Source organism: Saimiri boliviensis, chromosome 6, assembly GCF_048565385.1.
Source record: "Saimiri boliviensis isolate mSaiBol1 chromosome 6, mSaiBol1.pri, whole genome shotgun sequence".
Classification (NCBI taxonomy): Eukaryota; Metazoa; Chordata; class Mammalia; order Primates; family Cebidae; genus Saimiri; species Saimiri boliviensis.
The window spans coordinates 87,344,636-87,358,731 of NC_133454.1; the positions used below are offsets into that span (position 1 = coordinate 87,344,636).

Here is a 14,096-nt window from a genome sequence, read left to right on the forward strand (position 1 = left end):
AGATGTCCTGAGGAGGCAAGAAGATCTATTATATAAAATGCAGCCAATCTTGGGGAAAGCCCAGAGGACTATGCTATGATTTTAGAGCAGCAAGGACAAGACTGCAAGGCAAGGATCCTGTTCAGAGTGTTAGAAGACAAGAAAAGAGGTCAGGCTAACTGGAGTGGAGCAATCAAAAAGAATCATGGCTCCAGGTGTGGTAGGAGACATAGGCTGAGGCCAGTTCATGCAGGGCTTGATAGGCCAGGGTATGGAGATGAGATTTTACTCTAAATGCAAGAAGCAGCTGCTGGGGAGTTTGAAGCAGAAGGGTGAGATCATCCCATTTACATTCTAAAGGTCTACTCAGGCTGCATTGTAGCAAATGGATTATACAGACTAGAGAGGAAGTGAGGAAGGCAGCCAGGTTGCTCTGGCAATCCAGAGCAGCAGTGTGACAGCTTAGTCCAGGATGGTGACACTAGGGATGGACAGACTTGACACAGATCTTAGAGGTCGAGTGGACAGCTCTTCCTCATGCCCAGACCTCTCCTCGGGAACTCCAGCCTCAAAGTTCCCCCTGCCTACTCCACACCTTCATCTGGATGTCCAATATGCGTTTCAAATTTTGTCCAAACCTGGACACTTGATCTACCACCCACAAACCTGCTCTTCCTAACTCCATTCTCCGAGGAGTCATCCTTAGCTCCTCACTTATTTCACTTCCCACATACAATCATGAGTAAACATTGCTAGCTTCATCTTGAAAACATAGATCTCAAATTCAACCACCCCTTTCCACCAGCTCCACTCACTGGGATTACTGCAATAGCCTAATAATTGGTCTCCGTGCTTCTGCCCTTTCCCTCCAGTAACCAGCATGCTCCTGTTAAAATGTAAGTCAGATGGTGACGTTCTTCTCTTCTGCTCAAGCCCGCCAGTAGTTTCCCATCTCACAATACAACCCTTTTCTCTCTCATCCCCATTTCCCACTATCCCTTTCACTCACCCTGCTGCAGACATATGAGTCTCTTTGCCATACTTTAAATCTGCCGAACACAATCCTGTCCCAGGACCTCTGCACATGCTTACCCTTCTATCCGGCCCTGCGTATCTCCAGATATCTGCTTCCACCTCTCTTCATTCAGGTCTCTGCTCTAACGTAGCAGAGAGGCCTTCCCTATCCACTCCATAATCTTCATCACTGTGTCCCTCTGCCTGGCTTTTTCTTCATAAAGCTTCTAACATCCTGGTATCACGTATTTCCTTATTAGTTCCTTTTCGGTCACCCTGCTTACATTTACAGTGTAAGTGCCATGTAAGCAGAGTCTTGGTTTTGTTCACTGCTCTAGCCCCACACTTGGACTGGCACCTGACATATAATGGATACTTAACAATATGTGAATTTCTGGGTGACCCCCTGCAGCTTGGGTGGGGTGAGGCCAGGACTTTCCTGCCTTTGCCAGGATTTAGAGTTACCATCACTGCTGCTCCATGACATAGACATTACTGAATGAACAAATAAAGGTGGTCCTGTGGAGTAAAGTGAGGTGAGAACTTCAAGTAGGGAGACCTGCAGCACCACTACCAGCAGCAGAGAAGTGAAAAAGGTAGGACCACAAAAGGGACCTCTGGGTTTGATGGGAAAGGAGGACTTCTCAGGGCCCAGAAGGGCCAGCTAGGATGGCTTCCAGAAGTTAGTGTGACACAAAGATCACTCCTGCTTAACTTTCTGGTTTCCAAGAGGGGAGATCCAGGCAGGGATGTATGGTAAATGGAGATTCCTACCCAGAGTGCCCAGAGGACTGTGTGAACTGGAGGTTCAGGAAGAGGCTGAGAGGCCCCCATGGGGGTGGCTGGTATGCTGAGGCTGATATCGGAGCCAGAGATCCCATATCCCATGGGGTGGTTGCCTCCTCCTGTTTCCAGACCTTCCAGTGAGGCTGTAGGAAAGAGACACAGCTGGGGTCTGGAGACTATGTGGGACCCTGTCAGGGCTTGGTGCCATGGACCAGTTGTAAGCCTGCGAGACACAGCATCCAACTCTGAAAGCCCAGTTGCTCGCATAACCCTACACCACCGCCTGAGGGCTTCCACATCCTTGGTCTCTTCAGACTTTCATCCCCACCACAATTACTCCAAGAAATTACCGTCATCCCCAAATCTATAACTGGAAACTGAGGCTCAGGAAGGAGACACGACTTCTACAAAATCACAAAGTTGGGAAACCTGGAATCTGGACTCAATTGATCTGCAAACGGAACTCTCAGAGACTTCACTCCGAGGTCAGATTCTCAGGCCATGTCCTGAAGTTTGCGACCTTGGCGAAATGCACTTTCCTTGACTCAGCACCCGCGGGTGACGCGGAGCCAAGCCCTGAGCAGAAGAGTTTTCTTCCCAGCTGAAGAGGCAGCTCAGCCTAGACCCCAGGCCTGGCACTGGTCACTCCTGCTGTGGAAACGTGCAGATTGAGATGGACGGGATTCCCAACCCGCGCAGGATCCGAGTTTGGAGAGATTGGCGCGAAGCTTTAGCAGCAGCTGGGTTTCTAAGCTTCTAGGGAAGAAGGACTGGGCCCAGGAGCACCTGAGCAACTCCCAGGTCGAGGACGGTGGAGTATCAGAGCCTTCACGACTAGTTTGTCTCGGTCTCGCCCACTTAAACTCTCGGGGTCTCTCCGCCTGTTGCTGCGTGCGTTTCTCTGTCCCTGACGCTCTAAGCTTTCTGCTTTCTGCGTGTCTCTCAGCCTCTTTCGGTCCCTCTCTCACCGTCTCACTCTCTCAGCTCTGTGCCCCCAGTGACTTGCCTGTCTCCAAATCTCTCGCGACCTGATTTCTACCCCCGCTCTAACACTGGGTCCCCCACAAAGCAGGGGACAGAGTAGTACTCAACGTCAGCTCAGTGGTGAGCGCGCGCAGCCAACGTTTCCAGCGGACACAGCAGTCGAGTGTTGGAGAGGTTTGAAAAGGGCGTGCCCGGGAGCCAAGTGCAGCCGCCCGGGCTGCCGGTCGCTCCCTCTCTCCCTGCCTCGTAGGAGACGGAGCGCGCGCGCCAGTGTCGAGGGGCGGGCGGGCTGGCCCCTCTGCAGCCCCCTGCGGCTACCCAGAGGACCCCAAGCCCCGCCCCGCTGTGTTTCTATTGGCCTCGGGCTCCCCCGCCCCCAGCTGCCCGCCTGGGCTCGGGGCTTTTAGGCTACTACGGATAAATAGCCCAGGGCGCCAGGCGCGAAGCTAGGGGTGAGGAAGCCCTAGCACGCTGCCTCCACTTTTCTTACCACAAATCAGGCGGGACAGGACAGGGAGGGGTGAGGACAGTTGGGTGTGCATTCAGACCTGCAGCACTTTGCTATCTAAACCCGGTGCTCCTGAGTGGCAGAAAGCTCCGGTCACCTCCTGCCGCTTGGGTTGGGCGAAGACAGGACCGTGCCGCGTCCCTGCCAGGATATGGAGCTACTGTCACCACCGCTCCGCGATGTAGACCTGACGGGCCCTGACAGCTCTCTTTGCTCCTTTGCCACAACGGACGACTTCTATGACGACCCGTGTTTCGACTCCCCGGACCTGCGCTTCTTCGAGGACCTGGACCCGCGCCTGATGCACGTGGGCGCGCTCCTGAAACCCGAAGAGCACTTGCACTTCCCCGCGGCAGCGCACCCGGCCCCGGGCGCGCGTGAGGACGAGCATGTGCGCGCGCCCAGTGGGCACCACCAGGCGGGCCGCTGCCTACTGTGGGCCTGCAAGGCGTGCAAGCGCAAGACCACTAACGCCGACCGCCGCAAGGCCGCCACCATGCGCGAGCGGCGCCGCCTGAGCAAAGTAAATGAGGCCTTTGAGACACTCAAGCGCTGCACGTCGAGCAACCCGAACCAGCGGTTGCCCAAGGTGGAGATCCTGCGCAACGCCATCCGCTACATCGAGGGCCTGCAGGCTCTGCTGCGCGACCAGGACGCCGCGCCCCCCGGCGCCACCGCTGCCTTCTATGCTCCGGGCCCTCTGCCCCCAGGCCGCAGCGGCGAGCACTACAGCGGCGACTCTGACGCGTCCAGTCCGCGCTCTAACTGCTCCGATGGCATGGTAAGGCCGGGACCCCCGGCGGGAGTAGACGTGAGGACGGCGCTTGGGACTTCTGGGACGCGTTTCCGAGGGCGGGGAGCTATCCTTCCGGGAAGTTTGGGCCAGGGTCCTTCTCAAGAGAGGACCCCTGTTTCCTGGGCAGCTGTCAGTGGGTTAGCCTAATTGCTTTGGAAGCGTTCGGGCAAGTATTTGAGCCGCCCCATTGGGGGAACGATTGGAACACTGCAGCGCAGACGTGAAGATCTTTTTCTCTACTTATCCTTATTTCTAAAATGTAGATTTGTGCCCCTTGATGACTGTCTGCCCTTGGTTTGGCTCTGCACGTTGCAGACTTCATCTCCTACCCACCCTTACCACCCCCCAACCATGACAAATCTGGGCCCGGAACTCGAGGCTGAGACTAGAGTTGGGGAGGGGGCAGCTACAGGGAGTGGTGGTCGGGTCCCGCGCCGTCCCGCCGGCCTGACTCAGTCGCCCTTGCTGTTTGCAGATGGACTACAGCGGCCCCCCGAGCGGCGCCCGGCGGCGGAACTGCTACGAAGGTGCCTACTACAGCGAGGCGCCTAGCGGTGGGTATTCCGGGCGTCGCCCTGCTGGCTCCTGCTCCCCACGTCCTCCTTGGAGCTGTCCTGGCTTCCCTCTGTCTAGGACGCCCCAACCCCTACTCACACACGCTTCTGTCCTGGGAGGTGGTGCAGGCGATGAAATACTAAGCAAGCAGCTCCCTCTCCTTTCAATGGTCCCGGACTCTGACAGGTCCTCAGTTTCCAATCTGTCTCAAAGCACTGGGCCCCGGGGTGGGAGGCTTGTTTGCGACCCCACCCCTGCTTACTAACCGAGACTTCCCCGCGCAGAACCCAGGCCCGGGAAGAGTGTGGCGGTGTCCAGCTTAGACTGCCTGTCCAGCATCGTGGAGCGCATCTCCACCGAGAGCCCTGCGGCGCCCGCGCTCCTGCTGGCCGAGGCGCCTCCGGAGTCGCCTCCGCTCGGGCCAGAGGCTGCCGCCCCCAGCGAGGGAGAGAGCGGCGACCCCACCCGGTCCCCGGACGCCGCCCCGCAGTGCCCTGCGGGTTCGAACCCCAACCCGATCTACCAGGTGCTCTGAGGGGCGGGTGGCCACACACCCGCCGAGGGATGGTGCCCCTAGGGTCCCTCGCGCCTATTGAGCTTAAATGCCCCCTCCCAACAGCGCTTTAAAAGCGACCCTTCCCGAGGTGGGAGATGCTGGAGAACTGAAGTTTTCCGCCCCCTGCCCTCCAGGGCAAGGACACAGCATGGTTTTCTTCCACGCAGCACCCTTCCTGGAGCCCCACTGCGATGGCCGCTCGATGTTCCTCGGTGGGCCAGAGCTGAACCTTTAGGGGCTAAGTTCAGCTTTCTTGCGCCCTCCCCCATGGGGGTGAGACCCTAGCAGACCTAAGCCCTGCTCCTGGATGCATCGGTTATTTGGGAAGCGTGAGGCCCAGGTGCAATCCCATCCCAAGTGTAGCAGGTGTAACCGTAACCCACCCCACCCTCATCCAGTTCCTCGGTTCAGGACCACTTTTTGTAATACTTTTGTAATCTATTCCTGTAAATAAGAGTTGCTTTGCCAGAGCAGGAGCCCCTAGGGCTGTATTTCTCTCTGAGGCATGGTGTGTGGTGCTACAGGGACTTTGTACGTTTATACCGCAGGCGGGCGAGCCGCGAGTGCTCGCTCAGGTGTTCAAAATAAAGACGCTAATTTATACTGCGGTGGCCTCTAGCTTTGCCTGGGCATGGGAGTGCGATCCGGAGGAAAATCCGCAAGCTGGGCCAGCTGTCCGTCAGCGACCCCTGTAGGTGGCCGGCGGATTGCAAAGAGGAAGGCTGCTGCCTAGGGAAGGAAAGAGAGGTACAAATTTCTCCAGTACGTAGTGAGGTTCCTGTGACCTTGACTACATCATCACACACGTCAGTGGCACTTATGGAAGGGTGCACAGGTTGATATAAGTATTTTTAAAACCTATGTCTGAGCTCGCCCCACCAGAGATTCTGATTCAATGTCTCTGACCTCAAATACCCAGGGCCAGATATTGGTATTTTTTCAAAAACTCCCCAAGTGATTCTGAAGTTCATTCAAGGTTGAGAATCATCTCCTCCATATACAGTGAGTGAACCCAGGTGTGATAACCAGAAGAACCACGGGAAGGTTGTGGCCCAGGCACCACTTGGTGGTATACTCGTGGGTGTAGAGGATGTGATAAGGTGCTCACAGCATTTGGAGGAAAAGCTAAAAGGGTGCAGAGCTGTGCTGTAAGCTCATTGGCACTTACAGGCCGTTAGTAATAGGTATAACTGCAAAGAGGCAGCATAGAAGGCCAGACAGGCACAGACACCTCTACCCAGCCAGTAACCCAGCACCTAGAGCATCCTGACACTATCAGATCCCATAAGATGACAGGAGCCCAGAGCCTGTGAGCAGAGTGGCATGTGGACCAGCATCATCACAGGTGGCATAGGTACTCTTCATCAGGCGTAAACTCTCTGAGAGCAGAGGAGGGGGCATTTATTTAGCCTGGGTGTTGGGGAGGGCTTCCTGGAGAAGTTGTCATTTAAGCTCTGTCTTAGGAAACAAGAGTAGATAATGCACTCACAATGCACACACACACACACACACACACACACACACACACACACACACAGAGGCACCTGTGCCCTCCCCTGGGTACAAAGCCCTGAAGAATAGTCTGGCAAGGGTTCTTCCCCACTCACATGCCACCTCCTCACCCCCAACACACACGTGCCGTCAGGCCTCAGTACCTCCTACATCCCACCCCACAGATGCTCTTCCTGAAAACCCTACAGGCCCACTTTCAGGGGCTTTGTTTGCCAAGTAGGGGACCCTCAGGAATGCAGGCAAAATGTGATGCCAGAAGGAATATCCTCATTACATGTCCGAGGATCCGCTCTCTGCTGTCCCCAACACAGGGTCCCTGGGGAGCTGCCCAGAGCTGTTCTGTTCCTAATGATCCTCTGCTTGCCTTCTGGCCACTTCCCAACATGTCCCTTGGGATTCTTTATACCTTTTTGAGACCCCCTGGGGCCCAGCTATGAATTCATTTATTCCACAGATACCAGATCTTGTGCTGGGTGAAAACAGAGACCGTTGGATGCAGTTCCTGCCCTTAGGAAGCACATAAACATTTGGGAAGGATAGGACCTTTTCGCAGCTGATTATATCCCGATGAATTAAGTACTGTACTGGAGATGCGTGTAGCAGGGGAACCCCAGACGAGCAAAGGGAAAGATTCCCTAACTAGTCTGGGGGAGATATAGACAAGCAGGTAAACTTTAATAAGAATCTTGAAGGAGTTTGTTGGGAGAGAGGGGCCTAGCAGGGGGCTGAGGAAACAGCAGGTGCAATGATCCAGGGGTGAGAGAATGAAAGCTGCCTCTGTGGAGCTGCAGATGCCCATGGGGAGGGGCCAGAGGAAGACAGGGGAATGGCAGAGGCGGGACCACAATGGACCTCATCTGGACTTTATCTTGAAGGCAGTAGTGAGCCATACAGGAATCTAAACAGGGGAAGGATATAAATAATTCTGTACTTCAGAAAGGCCAGTTTTGGCTAGCAGAATAGGTAGGAGACAACAAGACTTGGGACAGGGAGATCTTTCAGGAGGCCACTGGGGTTGTTTAGAGGAGCTATGACATATCCTGAACTGACCCGGGCCAAATCATGTGTTGGTGTTGACGGTACAGCAGAGAATATCGAGGGCACAGTCTCTACGTTTACACAGCTTAAAATCCACTAGGGAAGTAGCTGTGAGATGAAGAATCAAGTGAATGAATACAGTGTTATAAATGATGAGAAACACCACAAGGAAAGGCAGAGGTGGTAATGAGGAGTAAGAAGGCAATCAGGTTGAGAGGAGGCAGAATTTCTGCACCAAGGAAGCAATTCTACACATGAAGAGGGTCCCGGTATCATATAAGGGGTCAATGTGTAATTAGAAAAAAGTACCCCTTCTCTCCTGAGACCTGGCCCTGCACCAGGGATCATGACTAGGCAGGCAGAGAGCAGGCTGGACTTCAGTCCTCACTCACCTCCCAAGCTGGGTGCCCTTGTGTAGTGAGCAACCTGCATAACTTCACAGTGCCTTGTGTGTGGAGGCCCTAGAAAGTGAAGACAAAGCAGGAGCCGTGGGTGACTCCAGGCTCTGGTTTGCTTCTGAGTAAGTGGTGGTGCCATTATACACATAGGGACCTCAGGAGGAAAAGCAGGAAAGGGGACACACCTAGTCTAGAATACTTCATGACAGAAACCTCCTTCAAACTAGCCTAAACCCCACGAGAGGGTGTGTTGGAAGTTCATGGGGCAGCTCATATCTGGAAGTACAGCTATAAGCACCACAGCATCTATGGGCCTTGGGAGCTAGAGCCCCTCTCACCCTTCTAGACTGCCTGCTTCTTGTCTCTGCTTGGCTTCTCTCTCTCTCCTACTCTATATTGGTTTTCTCCAGAAAATCATGGGTTACCCTGGATCTTAGCACTAAATCCCGGTTAGAAAATTCCCAGGGAAGAAGTCTAATTAGACCAGCTTAGGTCACGAGCCAGGATTTGAACCCAGGCAGAAGGCTCCAGAGACTGCACTCTTAGCTGCCTTGCTCTGTGTCTTCTGCAGAGGCTGTCAGGAGAGAGGAAGTGGGAAAAGTCAGGAGGGATGGGAGCAGCTGGAGATTGGATCACAGCATCGAGGATAGAGCTGGAGGTCCCCTCCTCGCCTGGCCCTTATCTCAGTCCCCTCAAGGGGGGACAACTGGCTGAGTCCGACTTCACTTGCAGTGTAGATGGAACATTCTTTGCTCATGGGGCCATTTTACCTGCATTGGATCTGAGGAAGCACCAGGGCCATGCTCTCCACAGAGACATACGTGTATGTCTTTAGACATATGTGCTCATAGAAAAGCACATGTGTACCGGGAGCACACCACCAGAGGCTAATAGACTATGGAAACAATAAAGTTTAAGCTTCAACTCTCCGCTCTCATATGAGCCCCTTCTAAGGTCCTGGGGGAAACCCTAGAAATATGTCTATATGGTCCAGTTATTTTTTTATTTGCCAAAGTAAATCACTTTTAACAATCGGTTATGACCATTACCTCTTTCTATTCTGACTCTTGTGTTGGCTGGCATTTATGGGCGTGTTGGGTGGCATTTATTGGCATGTTGGGATCAGTCCTATCTAAAGGTATAAATTTCATTTGGGTTTAGTGGAATATATTTTAAATAAATGAAATATAAAACATAAGCAATAATGATGAACAATGATATAAATTTAAATGATTCTGACATTGAGAAGACAATTACAACCACAAAATGTATCTAGATCATACCAAAAAGTGGTTTATTAAAAGAAGAAAATTTTCTAATAGATTTATGTAAAAGACTCTTGCATAGTTTAATAATTCCACCAATGAATAATGGTAAATTACATGAACATGTTGGGAAAAGAGTTAAATTTTTTGCTGATCTGATACAAAATACTGGCATCCACAAAGATAGCATAAAATTCATAATATGCCACTATAACAAGACCTCAACATCATCAACACAATTTTTCATGAAACTTGTCAATTAAAAAATATTTAAAATTAGTCACCAACCAAGAAAACTCAAAACGCCTTGAGTTTTTTACAACCCACAGATGAAAGAAACTTGATTGAGGTTTCCTCAAATTTGACATCAATTCTAAAAATGTACATGACATTTCCAATAGAGTTGTGAGCCTGAAAGAAATTTCCTTAAATTATCAATGGTACAAAACAAGTTCTGATCAACCATGTTGAAGGAAAGACTGAATAATCTCTCTATTCTCTGTATAGAAAATGATATTATAAAACCATTGTCACATGAAGAAGCAATCAAAGAATATGCAGCCGGATGCGGGTGGAAAGAGGTAGGCAAGACTGAAAAAGGCAAGAAAAAGGAGCAAGAGGTGGAAGGTAGATAAGATGAGGAGACGAGGAGTAAGGTAAAGGCAAGGATGATGATGTGATAATGATGAAGAACGAGTTGGTCCTCGCTCCATTTTTTTTTTCCTCACCTATAAGGCATTTGAAACACCTGCACTGCACACAAGTCACTCCTATGTAAAAACATGCGATGAGAGGCTGTGCAATATTTGTTTTTATATTGCACAATGTCATTTTTGTGTAGTAACTTCTTTTTTCAGAGAACATGCGACAGTGGGTTTTAATTCATGTAGAACTTTCCCAGTGGCGGGGGAAGCGAGTCTCATGATATGTCAGTGGCTACATAATTCCCTGGGATCTAGGCCTGGCTGTGCCACTGACCAGCTCTAGGATCTTGGGAATGGAACTCGTTGGAAGCAGATGCTCATGGGGCCATTTTACCTGCGTTGGATCTGAGGAAGCACCAGGGCCATGCTCTCCACAGAGACATAACCCACCTCAACCTTGGCATTTACTCTGTGGAATAAATTAGTAAATTTAAAAGGTATGTCTCAGTTTCGAAACTATTTCATAATTTGCTTAAAGCATTTCAAAGAAAGAAAAGATTATGAAGTAGATCTCTTACAGATAAGGGAACTGGGGCCACCACAAATGGAGAAGTTTCTTCTCAGCATAGACAACTCAATTATAGCCTCGTGGTTAACTGGTACTTCTTTCTTATACTTCTCCCAATTTTTAAATTAAGATATAATTCACAACCATAAAATTCGCCCTTTTAAAATGCATTGTTCAGTGGTTTGTACTATATGCACAAGGCTGTGCAACCATCACCGCTATCTAATCTCAAAATACGTTCATCACTCTCAAAAGAAACCCATACCCATTAGCAGTCACTCTTCACTCTCCACTATTCCCTTCTTCCCGCTTGCCCTTGGCAACCACTAAACCTACTTTCTGTCTCTATGGGTTTGACTATTTGGAGTATTTCATATGAATGGAATCACATATAAAATGCATAATATGCCACTGTAACTAGATCTCAACAACACTTAACATCATGTTTTCAAGGTTCATCTATCCTTTTTTTTTTTTTTTTTTTTTTTTTTTTTCTGTTTTCTGAGACAGAGTCTCCCTGTCATCCAGACTGGAGTGCAGTGGTGCGAGCTTGGCTCACTGCAACCTCAGCCTCCCGGGTTCAAGCTAATCTCCTGCCTCAGCCTCCCAAATAGCTGGGATTACCGGTGCCCACCACACACTTGGCTAATTTTTGTATTTTTAGTAGAGGAGAGGTTTCACCATGTTGGCCAGGCTGGTTTTAAACTCCTGACCTCTGGTGATCCACCCACCTTGTCCTCTTCAAATGCTGGAATTACAGGTCTGAGCCACTGCACACAGCTGGTGGATCTGTCTTATAACATGTAGCACACTTCATTCCTTTTTATGCTGAATAATAGTGTATTATATGGCTATATCACACTTTTTAAATTCATTCATCAGTTGATGGACATGTGACTTATTTCTACTTCTTAGCTATTAAGAATAATGCTGTTATGAACATTCAAATGCAAGTGTCTGTGTAAATGTATGCTTTTAATTTTCTCAGGTATGTATCTAAAAGCAGATTTGCTAGCTGTATCACAGCTCTATGTTTAAATTTTTGGGGAACTGTCAAACTTTTTCCCAAAGCAGCTGCACTGTTTTATACTGCCATCAGAAATGTATAGGGGTTCCAATTTCTCCCATCCTTGACAACATTCTGTTGTTTGTCTTTTGTGTTAGAAATATACTCGTGGATATAAAGTGGTATCTTGCTGTGGTTTTCAGTTGCATTTCTCTAATCGCATGTTGAGCATGTTTTCATGTGCATATTGAGGATTTGTATATCTTCTTTGAAGAAATATCCATTCAAATTCTTTGCCCATTTTAAAATTAGGTTATTTGTCATTTTGTTGTTGAGTGATATGGTTTGGCTCTGTGTCCCCACCCAAATCTCACCTCGAATTATAATCCCCATAATCCCCACATGTCAAGGGTAGGACAAGGTGGAGGTAATCGCATCATTGAGGGTGGTTCCCCCAGGCTGTTCTCATGATAGTGAGTTCTCATGAGATCTGACGGTTTTATAAGTGTCTGACGGTTCCCCTGCTTGCACTCACTATATCTTGCCACCCTGTGAAGAAGGTGCCTGCTTCTTCTTCACCTTCTGCGATGATTGTAAGTTTCCTAAGCTTCCCCAGCAATTCAGAACTGTGAGTCAATTAAACCTTTTTCTTTTATAAATTACCCAGTCTTGAGTATTTTTTCATAGCAGTGTGAGAACGAACTAATACATTGAGTTATGAGAGTTCTTTATATAATCTAGATATCCTTATCAGATACAGGATTTGCAAATATATCTCCCATTCTGTGAATTCGTTTCACATCCTTTGAAGCACAAAAGTTTATTTTATTTTGATGAGATCCAAGTTATCTACCTGTTCCCTTTTTTTGCTTGTGATTTTGACATCATATCTAAGAAACCATTACTTACTTCAAGTTCTTCTAAGAGTTTTATGATTTTGGCTCTTACATTTAGGAATTAGGTCCATTTTTAATTTTTAATAGGTGTGAGGATGGGATCCAAATTCATTCTTTTGCATATGAATATCCAGTTGTTCCAGCATCATTTATTGAAAAGACAATTGTTTCTCTATTGAATTGTTTTGGCACTCTTGTCAAAAATTAATTGACCATAAATGTATGAGTTTATTTCTGTCCTCTCAGTTCTGTTCCATTGATCTATCTATCTATCCTTATGCCAACACCACACAGTCTTGATTAGTGTAATGTGGTAGTTTTGAAATTGGGAATTGTGAGCACTCCAGCTTTATTCTCCTTCTTCAATATTGTTGTGACTTTTCTGAGTCCCTTGCATTTCATAATGTATCTTTAAGTAGTCCTGTCTAGGAGGTTTTTTCAGTAGCCACTAACTGTGCCTGGTACTATCTGGGACCTATATATTGGCATAGCAATTTAAAGCAGGATTCTCATTAGCACACAGAAAAAAATTAGTTAAATTGTAGGGAAGGTGATGATATTTTGATTTTCAGTCATCTTTGATGCAGCTTATATAAAATAAATGTTGTATTAACTAAATGTTATTCTGTAATGGCGAAAACCTTGCAACTGTTTTTGTTGGCATTCTGAATGCTTCCAAGTAAATGTAACTTACTTAAAATCTTTATATAGGTGTGTCATGCAGTTAATAAAAATATGAAGCTTTTTCTCTATTTTTTATATTTGTAGTATATGTCAGCCTTAAAAAATTTGTATTTGGTCTTGAGTCCTTTTCTAAGTCTAAATAAATATTCACTTTTGTACCCAACTTTGTATTCTCTCTTTCTTTTTTTAAAAGAGTGACCCCTAAAATCTCTAGGCTTCAGGCCGTACAGCCCTGGACGCACCTCTGCATGCTGACCATGCTCATCTGCAGGCTGACACACCCACAGGTGTACACACAAGAGAACTTGCCAGGTTCTTCCTTTCAGAGGAGCCACATTGGGAAGACCCTTAGGGTAGCCACAAGTCTCCACCTGCTTCTGAGAGGAGAACTCAGTGTCCTCTGCACAGTCCTGCTGTGAACATGTTTGCAGGAGTGCCTGCACCCACCCTGCCTCCCTACACATATGCACTCCTGACCATGTTCATCACAGCCATCATCTCATCTCCCACTTCCCCACCTGCCTCCTATAGCCTTCAGGGAGAGGCATCCAGACCGAGGGAGGGCTGATGCTCTGCTCCCAGGGCCACACTGACACCCTAAGGGACATTGCTGAAGGATGGCAGGAGTCCATAGGTGAGATGGGATGTGAGGGATGGTCACAGAGGGATGAGAGGTAGGCTGGGAAGCCCAAGGGAAGGGAGAAAAGGGAAGAAGAGGAAATTAGGTACCATACCTTAATCCTCACTGAACATCAGTCCCTTGATGCATAATGAGGAAATAGAAGCCTAGAGAGGGAATGGGACTAGTTGACACAGCTAGTAAGCATCAGAAATGGGATTTGTAACTAACTCTGCCTACATCAGTGGTTCTCTCAACCGGAAGAAATTTTACCTCCCGGGGGACATT

General features: G+C 48.7%; 1 protein-coding gene across 1 annotated transcript; it reads left to right on the forward strand.

Annotated features, from left to right (window-relative positions):
* The first annotated feature begins 2,371 nt into the window (after positions 1–2,371).
* Positions 2,372–13,664, forward strand: MYOD1 (myogenic differentiation 1). The gene is made up of 3 exons (XM_003919881.4): positions 2,372–4,052; positions 4,543–4,621; positions 4,907–13,664. Exons 1-3 carry the CDS (start codon positions 3,423–3,425, stop codon positions 5,155–5,157), a joined length of 960 nt encoding a protein of 319 aa, XP_003919930.1. The 5' UTR covers positions 2,372–3,422; the 3' UTR covers positions 5,158–13,664.
* The last annotated feature ends 432 nt before the right edge of the window (positions 13,665–14,096 follow it).

What these genes read in the sequence shown, in the direction of transcription:
- MYOD1 (XM_003919881.4), top strand. Translation starts at nt 3,423, where the DNA reads ATGGAGCTACTGTCACCACCGCTCCGCGATGTAGACCTGACGGGCCCT. An exon ending in CTAACTGCTCCGATGGCATG is followed by an intron (nt 4,053 to 4,542) that starts GTAAGGCCGGGA and finishes TGCTGTTTGCAG; the next exon opens with ATGGACTACAGCGGCCCCCC. An exon ending in CTACAGCGAGGCGCCTAGCG is followed by an intron (nt 4,622 to 4,906) that starts GTGGGTATTCCG and finishes TTCCCCGCGCAG; the next exon opens with AACCCAGGCCCGGGAAGAGT.